The 12511-nt window shown below is 39.2% G+C and overlaps 1 protein-coding gene across 1 annotated transcript; it reads left to right on the plus strand.

Moving 5' to 3' along the window:
• Positions 1 to 499: 499 nt before the first annotated feature.
• LRRC14B (leucine rich repeat containing 14B) lies at positions 500 to 6200 on the plus strand. The gene is made up of 2 exons (XM_084207980.1): positions 500 to 1424; positions 2924 to 6200. Exons 1-2 carry the CDS (start codon positions 520 to 522, stop codon positions 3561 to 3563), a joined length of 1545 nt encoding a protein of 514 aa, XP_084064106.1. The 5' UTR covers positions 500 to 519; the 3' UTR covers positions 3564 to 6200.
• The last annotated feature ends 6311 nt before the right edge of the window (positions 6201 to 12511 follow it).

Consider the following 12511-nt stretch of genomic DNA (forward strand, 5'->3'; position numbering starts at 1 on the left):
TTGTAGTTCCATGACTGTAGTTCCTCAGTCTTTCCTTATGGCTGTAGTTTCTAGGAGAAGCTCAATGCTAACTCTGGGAAACCATCCCCATTGAAATCAGCATGTGAATCCCCAGCATAGCATCTTTCATGGGAAAAAAGTGGAATACAGATCATGTTATTTGTTTAAGTAGAACTCTGAGTGCTTTTTTGTAGGGCAGAAAAAAGATACAGCAGTACTCTCATGTATGTGTGCTGCACTGATCTTACTGTTCCTGCTGGGTAGCAGTCTGTATTTACTTGAGTTATCTTAAATATAAATATGAAGACATAAAAGCTCTCTGATTGAAGATCTCACAGATGATTACTGCAGACTCACAGTGCAGCTCTAAAATAGAAAGCAGCATGTGACTCTTCACTCTGGCTTCCCAGGCTCCCGCTAGCAGCAAACAGCAGATAAAAATAGAAGGTAGTAAGCAACCAGGATCTTTAGTTAAATATAGAAGTCACTCTCCATGACAGTAAGGAGTCCAGGACAACAATGAAGTCTCTGCGATTCATTAGCGCCGAAGCATTCGTGTCAAATGCAGAGTTTGCCAGGAAGAGTCTCGGGGCTGTTGCCCATGATCTTTTTCCGCTTCTTTTTAAAGCCAGCTATTTACTGGAGCAAGGGGAAGTGATTCACGACTTGGTAGAGAACTGGCCACTTTTTGATTTTAACATGGGAAAACTTTTGGGAGCTACTCTGGACTACGAGGAAGACCTGAGCCATAGAACATGCTCAGTGTGCTTGGAAAGCTGTCTGACAGGGCTGAGAGACTATGTGCTGAATCAGTCTTCTCCCTACATGAAAAAGTTGAAAGTGGTCGACCTGACGGGTATAAAAGATGTTGAAGTTCAGTTTTGTAAGTGCAAGAAGACGATGGGCAGGTGGGCCAGGACACAGCTGCTCTGTAAGCTTTGTTCAGACCTCCTGGTTTACCTGCAACAAGCACAGTGCAATCCAGGTACCTTTGAAGTCAGTATCAATGTACTAATTGACTTGTTTGTTACAGAGCGGAACTTTGAGCTGGTCGTTCAGGCCCTGTTGAAGAAATGCAGTTGTCCGCTGAAAATCTGCTGCGTGGCATTCAGATCTGACAACCTGACCTTGCAGAAATTCTTCTATATCATAAAGCTCACCGACCCCTCCTTGTTGCGCAAACTGGAAATAGTTCATAATGTTCACTTGGAAATGGAACACTTGGAAATGCTCTTCAGCAGTATCCACTTCCCTCTATTGATGTCCTTGACCTTGCCAGCACGAACATTTAATGTGCGGAGGTTCACGGCTACAGATGAACAGACGCTTTCTAACATAGGCGAAAAGATGGGTGAAATGACACAGCTTACTGAGCTGAGTATGTCATTTTCTATACTCACTGGAAGAATACAGAAACTTCTCAGGTAACGTGGTCATCCTGCTTTCAGTCACACTGTAAAAAAGAGCACTTTGTGCTACCAGCAAGCTGGCAATCTCTGAGAGTAAGGGAAGTGAGTGTATCTTGGGGTGTGTGTGGGAAGGGGCAGCAGGAAGCCAGGAAAGATTATGTGTTGGGGAGAATGGGGAGCCAGTGTATACCTAATACACTTGGAAAAACTGACTATTTTGATTAATTTTCCAGAGTCCATCTGGTGAGAATATACTTTTAGCTACCACAGAAGAAACTGGTATACCCAGACATTTTAAATTTGAACTTATGTATTAATCAGCTTGCATTGGCCTTTGGTGCAAGTCCTGAGTTGTATTCCAAGTATTTTTCAGAGTATCTAGTGAATGTTTGTCCTCTAAAGAGCAGTCAGTAAATATGCTTTTCCACAGATACTATATATAAGGGGAATAGCTGATTTTCATTTGAGACTTTGATTTGAATTAATTGTTGTGTTTCTTGATGTCAAGACAAGAGAGATTTGATGGGTTTTTGTACTGCAAATTAAGCTGATATGTGAATATTCATTATGAATTCCAGTGGAAAATTGGAAATTTGCAAAAAGCTAGCAAACTACCAGTGACCAGTACTCATATTGGAAGAGGAAATAAGTTAATTGTAAGCTTTTCAGAGCATCTGAAAAAAAAAAAGGCAGATATAAGTTTCATCCAGACAAATGACCTTGGTCTAAAATTCTTCCCATACAAGAAGCCATTTTATTTAAAATTTATGAGAAGCATACTGCATATATTGATTGATACAATTGAAATGAATTGCAAGTTTCTAAGCTTGATCCAGCTGAGCCCTGTGGCAGAAGTCTCACTAAGATGTAGTAAGTGTGAAAGTGATCTCTTGCTTTTCATTTGTCAGAACTATTTCATATTTAATGTGAATATCCGAGTATAATCTCAGTTACACTTCTTCCAGCCTTCTTCATCAGAATGTCTCTTTGCAACTCCAGAACACTACATTGTGTAAACCTCTTGGGCATTAAAAATTGTAGCAGGAAAAAACAGCTAGAAACAAAAGCAGACATCATGTCAGAATAATGATTTCATATTGGAATTAATCTTTCCTTAATGGAAATTATCTAAATCTCTGGAACAACTGCAGCTTTCTACAAGAAGCAGCTACCAATGCTCTTATGTTAGTAGCGATCTGCTGTTAAAGCCAGCAAGTCACAGACACTTTACAATATATAACTGTTTAAAAAATAGATACATAGAATGTTAATAAATTAAACCCCATTAAAATAGCACAGAGGAGTCATGCATAGGAGGACGTAATTAATGGAACTAATTTCAGGAAGAAAATATACTTGCTAATGTTGGCACATGCTTCTGTTTTCAAGAGAAGTTCGAAAAAAATAATGTGGAAGATAGCTGCATTCATAATGTAGCTAGATGCATGAAATTTTGTAAAGGTAGCTTTTCAACATTTTGTACCATAACACTTTTTTTCTCTTTAATTCTGCAGCCCACTAAAAACTCCACTGAAGATGCTGGATGTTTCTAACTGCTCCTTGAACCATGCTGATATGGCCTTTTTAGCCAATAGCTTCCATGCCAATCACTTGGAAGCCCTGGACCTGAGTGGTCACGATATACCTGAGCTTTACCCATCAACATTCTTTAAGCTCCTCAGCCATTGCTCTTCGGTGCTCAGGAGTCTTACCCTGGAGGACTGTAATATCCAAGACACTCACGTCAACATGTTGATTTTAGGTTTAAGCTCTTGCCGGAAACTGCAGGAGTTTAAGTTTATTGGAAACCCGCTGTCATCCCAAGCACTTAAAAACCTTTTCGCATTTCTCTGTGAATTGCCAATGCTGAAAAATGTGGAGTTCCCAGTTCCAAGGGATTGCTACCCTATTGGCATCACCTACCCCATTGATGATGCCAGTGTTTGCAGATTTGATCACCAAAAATATGAAAGGGTAGCAGAGGAGCTTAACCTCATTTTACTCCAAGCAAATAGAGACGATGTGAAGGCTTCAACACCACTCTTTGGAAGTTATGATGCAGCTGTTCAGGAGACAAACAACGAACTGGGAGCTTACTTGATCAAGTCCTTCAAAGAGACTTTAGAGAAGTTCACTTCTTCATTTAACAAATGAGTTAAATTTGTAAAATTGTAAAGTATGATGAGATGATCTGCCGAACCAGAGCTTAAATTAGTCTTTTCTAGATCTGCACCTTCAATCATCAGTTGTGAATTTTCTTTAATTTTTCAGCTATTATTTGAATAGCCTCTAATCACTCGAGGTACTGTAACTTATGCTATATCTCTGGCATACTCCTTACACAAGCACTACTTGCTCACAAAAGAGGAGAGGACTGATAATTGTATCATTAGTGCATTATTTTATTCAAATGCACTTTTTCTCGGTAAATCAAATAGGTGTTTAAGCTTGGCTGATTTCTTCTACAGGTTCCCTTAGATTTGTCAGCTGATCTGGTAGGCCTGCAGAAAAAACAGGGAAGTCCTTGTCAAATCCAGCAGGATGTTCAAAAGATTGTGCAGATATCCTCACGTGTGGCTCCCTAAACTGATTTCTTTTTTTTCCTGCTCATGACCAGAATTTACCAATCTGTGTTTTATGTAGCATATTCCAAATAATGGAGAATGTGTAACAGTCTCCATATCCATGTGCCTCTTTCTTTTGCAGAGGCAAGTGCAATAAACAGAATTTGTCTTATACACTTGGTGAGGAGTAAAATTCCATACTGAGGAGGCAACAAACCAAATGGGATCTCATCCCACTTACCCAGCAATCTTAAGCAGTCTGTGGGGACTCTGCTGATGTTCTTGCAATGTGTATTTTAGAAAGGCAGACCAGGACAGTGCTGCACAGCCATGCCTGTCATGTGCCTGGTCAGTGCCTCAAGATACTCCCTCTGGAATCAGCTTCTTGGCTGGTAGAATGTACCCTGCTCCTTTTAGCTGTTTTAAAGAAAGTCTAGGACTCTGGGAGTACTGAAAAAAAGACCAGTCTTGAAAAGACATGCAAAAAAATTTATTCCAATGCCAATTAAAAAAATGTGGAAAAGGGACAAGGCTGGTTGCTGAGTAACTAGAAGTTCATCAGTGTAAAACACTGCTGGTTTTCTGTCAGGACTGTGCGTTCTCTACAGACTTGCAACCAGTATCAGGAAAAATTGCATTTATTTGTCTAACTTTAGTGCAAGGAAAGTATTAGAATGACAGAGTAAGCAGTATCCCAGACTCCACACATGCAGCTTGGAGCATAGGTAAAGGGGCCAACTGGATGTCAGGACAGTGAGGGCCACAAGACACACATCTGGGAGGAGTACTATAATTGGGGCCTGAGTGGTAAACAGGTGCTACTCAGCTTCTCACCTGTAAAACTAGAGACCTGGTTAGCTTCTAGGTAATTGAAAATAAATAGAATAATATTTTAAAAAATATATAATAAATGTACTTTAATAGTTCATGAAAACTTGTTCAAACAGGACAGAAAGTGAATGTTTGTAGCAGGAGCTGAAATGTTGCTGTAGTATTGAGGATCATCATTAAGATAACCAGGACAGTTTACTTGAAATAATACTGATCCTCATCATCTGGGGGTAAGGAAAAAACTTTCTTCATTTAGGCAGTGCTGATTTGTTAAGCTTTCTGTTTATCTATAGTAGGAATATGCAAGCAACTCTTAACCTAATTTATTTAAAAAAAAACCCAAAACAAACCAAAAATTAAGGGACTGAGTACTAAGCAGAACTTACAGGTTCCACAGCATGCATTTAAATTATTTTTTTGACGTCAGCTCACATTCTAACATGTTTTATTGATTAAACATATGATGGTAAAATTGAAAGTGAATGGTCATGACCTGTTTATGTTTACAGAGCACTTGAAAAATAAAAAGGTAATTTAAGTTGCTAAGCTAAGGAATTGGTAATAGTAAATGACAGTTGCGTCCCATATGATCTTGAGAATACTTTGACAGAATTCCACATGCTCCTTTATCCCTGCCTCTGCTGTACCTTTTCTTCCCTCCAACCTCGCCATTCTTTCCATCTCAGACTCGACCCATGACTTCTCAGTCAGATTTAAGTTACTTGAATTTTGCTATGCCAAATGTCTACCTCTTTGGGATGAGTAGTGGTGCTTTTGCTGGGAAAGAACACTGTACTCTAGCTGTGAAAGTGTAGTGATTCTTCCCCCCTCCAATCTAACAGGTTGCACCTGGAGATGAAGGCTGGCCATTTTGGAACATGCTGTGGTACGACAGTCAGTCCTTGCCTTTTTCACTACACACAAAATACACAGCTCTTATTTCAGAATCATTAGATGCCTTATAAAGTCTGCTGTCTGTGTAGCTCTCCTTCTCATTCCTTCTTGCCATGGTTTACCCCTTTACTTTATTTCCTCCTTTTTCTGAACCCCACAAACTCCTGCCTTTCTTCCATTTTCAGTCTCGTGTCTATATGCTGGCCCCTGGGCCAGCAGAACTATGTAGCTTTTGTTTTGGTGCAAAGTGATGATCATCACTATGACTATTTTAGAGCTTTAGCTCTCAGATATCTCACCTTTTTCCCTTTAGTTTCTTTCTTAATTATGTTGATTTTAGGTTTAAGCCCTTATTATCATTGGTTTTAAATGCAGGTCAAGCTTTAGCATTTTGGTGTTTGCCTGATTTACTGCAACAAGGATTTCTGTCCTGTCTCAGACAGGTTCCTGTACGTCTTCTGCTCCAGCAGTGTGATTTTGGTTTGGACCTGCTGTTTCTTCCTTCTTCCATGTGTGTGGGACTTGGAGTGCAGCTGTTAGAGAAGAAGGATTAATGTTACATTGACCTAGCCATACAAAGTTACCTTATACTTTGCAAGTACAGACAGATACTGATTGGTGTTCCCTTTTCTTCCTTACGGGACTATTGTCAGCTTCACTGGGTTCAGACTGGAGTGGATCCAAGTGCATTTGTACTGTCTATCCAGAAACCTGTCTAAAACCTTAACTACACACCACCTTGAGGGGAGACAGTCTTCTAAGCTCCAGTTAAGGCTGCCCAGACAGAGACAGGACAGGAGTTACCACAACACTGAAACCACACAGCTGTCAGTGGAGTGAAGATGTCCAATGTGTTGTGAATGGAGTTGAATTCAATTCCCTCCTACCACATCTGCTCATGATGTTCCTTTAAGTATCTGAAGAAGAACACTCAAAGTCACTTGAGGTTTATTTGTGAAAGACACAGAAGAGATGCATGTAGGAAAAAAACCCTGAAAAACAAAACCAGGATGAAAAACAAAACCAGGATAAAACCAAAACCGTTCTCACCATAATCAAACAAATGTTCTAAACACAAAATGCAATAACGAGTATCACAGAGAAGCTAAAGGCTGAATTTTATACAAAGAAAGAGACTGCTAAATTCTTATTTTATTCAACATGCTTTATGCAGTACCATGTTTTATTTACCATATTGTACGTTTTTATTCATTAGCATATCTTAATTTCATTTGCTGGGACACATTTTGTTCAGCAGCAGTCACTTGCAAATCTTTCTCTTTTGCAGGGGTAAGAATTGCCAGAAGAGCTTCCTGCTGCTGAAATTTCTAAACTCCCATATTCAGTAACTGAATTCAGTGAAGTACCTCGTACATAGGAAATAAATATTCTCCTTTGACAAACTTCATGAAACTGAAGAACAGGCAAAAAATCTTTATAAATTACTTTTGTTAGATCTGATCTCTTCATAATTGAAGTCATATTTTGTTCCGGCCACAGAGCAGTTGAAAAAAGCAACGGGAAGAAAGATGACAGTAAGATTTTTACTATGGAAGAAGCAGCACAGCAACTCTGTACTTGGAGACAGCCATCTCAACAACATAAAAGCCTATCAATAGAAAAAGGCAAATAAACACTACTGTTGCAGGAAAGTTGTCATACATGAAACTGAAACAAGCTCCCCAACATAATCCTACACCTTTTAAATTAATATTCTTAAACTCAAAAGTTATGGACTACTGGTCACTTCCTCTGAACATGTATGACCTTTGCTTACAAAGCTCCTCTTTCTCTCCTTAAAATATGCATCAGTCAACAACACAGCAGGACTGTATGAACTAACTTGCAAAGAAACAAGGGAAGGAACATTGTACCTAATGCTCTCCACATACTGCCTTCAAGTAAAAGTACCCTGTGTGAAAATTATTGTGTCTAGGATAATAATTTATGACGTAAATTTAACACCTGTTTCAATGAACGTGTGGCCGGAGATTCAAAGCTGCCTCTGGTTAATCCTACAAGCAGCAACTGTAATCATTATTTTGTAGAGACTTTTTAAATAGTCTTATACCTAGACAAAGAAGCTTTACTTTTGAAGAAACATGTTGACTGTGACTGATGATTGCATTATTTTTAAAAGTCTTTAAATAGCATCCAGCATGACCTTGTCTATCATTCTTCCAGGTATTAAGGGAAAGATAGTTTGCTGTCTAAGGTACAGCTGCATTGATATTGCTTAATTTTACCCAAGAAATTTTTACAAAATAATCCTAAAGATAGTTTAAATCTCAAGCAGAATATGCAGACTTTATGCAGCATAGGATTACAGGATTTTGAGGGGAACAGAACACGTCTGTCCAGAAAAAAGAAAAATTATTTCTCTCTGTGGAAGATGATCAACTCTCCACCTTGTTCTCAACTTTAAAGTATTTTAAATTCCAGAACTGAGAATATTCAAACATCTAAAACACATATCTGTTCTGGGAATTCATCATGAAGAGGGAGAAAATTCTTTTTCTTCCTTCTCAATCTTTCGCTCAGAAGTGATTTTTTGTTCCTGTTGCCTCTGCTGTGAACTGTGGGAAATCATGCACTGAGCTGTTGCTTTTTCCTTTTCCATGCTTTTCTTCGCTGGGCTGAAGGTTTCTCTTAGCCTCAGATCCATCATACAACATTGTCTTTACTTAGAGTTTTCTTTGTTTGCTGTAGAAGGTTTTACAAACTGAAAGACAACCTTGGCTATGCTTATCATTATTTTACTTTTTATTTTGAGCACCAGCTAACATGTTCCTAATGAAGAAGGACTATAAGCTTCATTAATGCTTAATAAAAGCTGTATTTCTTTTTGTTTGTTTGTTTCTTTTTGTTTTCTGCAGTGGTTTGATATTTTGGCTCTCTTGCCCATTGCAAGCTTGGAATGGAAGCAAGCTCTGCTGTTCCCTTGGCTCCATTCCCCCAGAGGTTCTTCCTTGTGCAAAAGAGGAAGGACTTGGAAGGACTCCCACCTTGCTGCACAGTTCACTGCTGCTCTCCCTGTGTCTAATACAAGTGCAGGGCGAGCACTAGAGTGCTTTTCATGCATCACTGGCCAAGATACACAGTGGCAGAGCACATTTTGGAAGGCAAAATGTGTGCTTGTCATTGATGCATGACCTACTTTGGAAAATGCCTCATGGCACCACACACTTCTTTTGTGTGTGGTTGGTATCAATCCTCACTCATTCTTTTAAGTTCTCATTCTCTTTCATAAACCAACATAAGGTCCTGTTTCCACTTGGAATACTTTGTGTATTTCAAAGTGCTTTTGGAGCTGTTTTCTGCAGGAGTTTGATATTTTGGTATAGTGTATATAGGGGAGCTGTTCACCAGTGCAACATGTACATCAAAGCATATTGATACAGCCTCATCATAGTGTGACTGCTGCATGAAGTTCTTTAAATATTTAAGTCTAGTGCATTCTACTGAATTTTTAAAGGAATATTCAGTAAGGCTTGGCCACTTCCTCTATTGTGGTGTTGTGCTCCAGGGTAATTCAAGATTGGGTTCGTAATGCCTGATTCCTGGATATCAGAAGAGAACAAGCTCAAAACCTAGCTCCTCAACAAGGGGGAAACAAAAGTTAACTTGTTGTATGTCCTTACATGAAGTAAGCATGTTCTTACATTGTAAGTATGTCCTTACATTATTTATTCCTTTTTTTTTTTAAATGTTTGCGCAGTAGAGGGAAAGCTGAAAGCTTATATATTCAGTGTGCAACTGTTGCCTGTAAAAATAAGAAATGTCAGTGGAATAATGTATGAGGTTTTAGCATTTCAGTTCAAGAAGATGATGGACATTTATTCCAAGCCACTAAGTTAAATGAGTCAGATGATTTTAAGTCAGCAGTGTTAATGTTCTTACCTGGAAGCAGTACCATGTAGAATATAATACAGCAGAAGCTGCTCAACCATATGCTTTGATCTGATTTTATTACACTGCAGCTTACCTTGATGCTATTTATGTTCAGAAATACTAATTTAATGGAAAAATTTAAATATATATATTTGTTACCTTTCAGTTACCTTTTTAATACTTTGAGAATTACGTATTCTTTCCAGATTCTTTAAGTGTTGAGGTTTTCTTTATCTTTGTATTTCAGTTGCCATTAAATTGGTTTCAGCTGAGCCTGAGATTCAGTCCAATGGAGCTCCCAATATAAAGGTATACGTACTTGTCCTTGAGCCTGTTTTTGTGAACACAATCCAGGTTAGCCTCTCCTTCTCCTATCTCCATTAGATTAAACTATTTATGCTAAACCCATTTTGATAAAACCAGGCAAGGGAGCGGCTGCATGTTTAGCTGGCCTGGTAGATTTATTTGGAGGAAAATATAAACCAGTGTTATCTTTTGCCTTCCCAGAGCTACAGGCACCCTGCACATCCAATGAAAAGTTCCTCAATCAGTGTTTATTTCCAACACACATGGGAATCATCAGGAAACCCTCTGAAGAATAAAATGCCCCATTTTCCTCACTGTCCTTTGACTGTATTAGAAAAATCACCTACCTTGAAGCAGCCCTACTTGATCCTCCTGTTTCTGGGGCATCTCTGAACACCTGCAGAGAAGCATGGAGCAGCACCTCTCCTTGGATGAGGGCAGAACTTCTTTTGAGAAATTTGGCTGGGGCGCAGCTGCTTTCTCAATCATAGAGAGGGGGCCAGTTAACATGCTGCCTCTTGGGATGCATCTGCTGCATGGCCTGCCCTGGGTGGGAGCAGCAGAGTAGAGCAGAGGAGCTGAGGAGACCTCAGCAGGCAGCTTGGGTACATCATGATTTTAGTGTTCAGGAGTACATAATCACGGAATGATTATATGCAGGTGCTTTTATTGAAGAGCTCTGGGTGTCAGGGGTGCAAACCAAATCTGTCTCTGACATGGGTTTGGGAGGAACACGTTTTTATACCCTTATCGTTAAATAACTACACATTAATTATTAAACTTATATTGTTCTATTGCATACATTGGTTTCATCCAAGCATGGATTTTTGTAATTTCCATGAAACCCCCCAAACATAATTTCTCATGATTCTTGTTACAATTAAACAATAATTATATCCAATTACCGAACAATCATCACATTTAAGAATCATATCATTTATCATATAACAATCACATTGTTTATCATAGTCATTAAATGATTGTACAGGTGCAGTTTCACGTGATCCAGTAAAGCCTAACATTTTCCCCAACATTTTCCCGGGGCCTACCAGGCCCAACCTTTCTTTCCAATCCCCCTGAATATCCCATGATTTTAGAAACAATTTATTCCTATACTATCAACGATACCACACCTGACCAAAGCTGCAGTCACCTCAGAGGCTGTGGGTTCTTTTGGCTCTTACAGTCAGGAAAGCCTTGACTTCCCTCCATATCCTTTTGTCCGGGAATTAGGAGTTCTAGTGTACAAATATAAGTGTACAAAGGTGTCAGCAAAAGGCAGAGTCAGGGAGGGCTCTGAAGGTTTTTTTAAGTGAAGACAAGAAATTTGAAAAAAAAAAAAAAAACAACTGTAGGATTCTCTTAATGTAATGAGATGGAGGGGGTGCCTAGCACTGATGGCAAAAGTGTTTATTGTGAATTGAGTTAATAGGGGATGTGACAGAATGAGAGCTCTAGCTGCATGGACAGTCACACCTCAGGCAAAGGAAGAGGAAGGCACGAGAAAGATCAACACTGATTTGTGAGCTTAAAAATGAGCTTACATTTGTGAGTGGCATGTTGGAAACCAAAATTGCCACTTTTACATCGCATCTGTCCTGTTGTTACCTGTATTATTAAAAGAGGCGGTTTTATAAGTAATTGCTTAATCCCTGTATATAATTCATTCTGCTGTTTCTTTGCAGTGATTGCTGGAATGGCAGTTCAGGCTGCTGCCACGGGGTGTCTCTCCCTGGTGCAGCATGGCATCCTTTCTGCTGTGACCCACATCCCCTCCCCGCCGATAATTACTTTCTCTTATCTAGGGAAGAAAATTCTCCTCAAAGGATTTCTTTGATTAAAGAAACTCATTAATATGATGTCTAGATAATATTAATGCTTTCCTGCTTAAGTCTTCTCACTTACTGTTTGAACAACACATTTTTCCATAGTTTGTTAAGATCAGCATCTTTGGAGTTTAATGGAAGCCCTACTATCAATTAACTAACATTTTTTTAGGTTCCAGAAAAAATATTTGAGAAAAGTAAATCTATGTGTTATTATTTCAGAAAACATCCCTGCCCATCTCTTACACATACAGATTTAATGTAAATCATTGTGAGTGTTTACCTGAAGAAAAATCTCCCACCTGGGCTTTCTGAGCTCATCTCCCAAACTGTTATATTCATACTTAGCAAAACGGACAAAATAAAGAAAAGTTCAGGAAATTAAGGTCCGTTTGACTCCACGAGCAACAGCTAAAAGGTGGGATTGTTAATAGTTCCCACCAGATGGCTCCCCAGGTTCAGAGGTGATGCAGTGCCGAGCACGCAGACAGGATTTGGTTCATGACCAGCGATTCCATCACGCCATAAACCCGTGCAAAGAGCAACAGAGTTGTAACTTTATCCTACACCCCATCGACAATCAGCATCACCACAGGGAACATGTGCATCAGGAACAGTGTTCTACAATGTGCCTGTGAGCACACATGCAGGGAACAAATGAAACAACATGGTGACCAGCAATGATTAAACTAATTCAATGGTTCCTTAAAGTAATTTGTTTTAACAAGCTCTGATCAGATCTGTTGTTATCTCAATCCTCTGGGTACTGCTGAAAATGTCTGTTGTGGTT

The sequence above is a fragment of the Fringilla coelebs genome (assembly GCF_963513975.1).
Source record: "Fringilla coelebs genome assembly, chromosome: 1".
In the NCBI taxonomy this organism is placed as follows: Eukaryota; Metazoa; Chordata; class Aves; order Passeriformes; family Fringillidae; genus Fringilla; species Fringilla coelebs.

Excerpts from the sequence above, each read along its gene's own strand:
- LRRC14B (XM_084207980.1), top strand. The coding sequence starts at position 520 with ATGAAGTCTCTGCGATTCATTAGCGCCGAAGCATTCGTGTCAAATGCA. Across the intron at positions 1,425-2,923 it reads AGAATACAGAAACTTCTCAG|CCCACTAAAAACTCCACTGA; the intron begins GTAACGTGGTCA and ends TTAATTCTGCAG.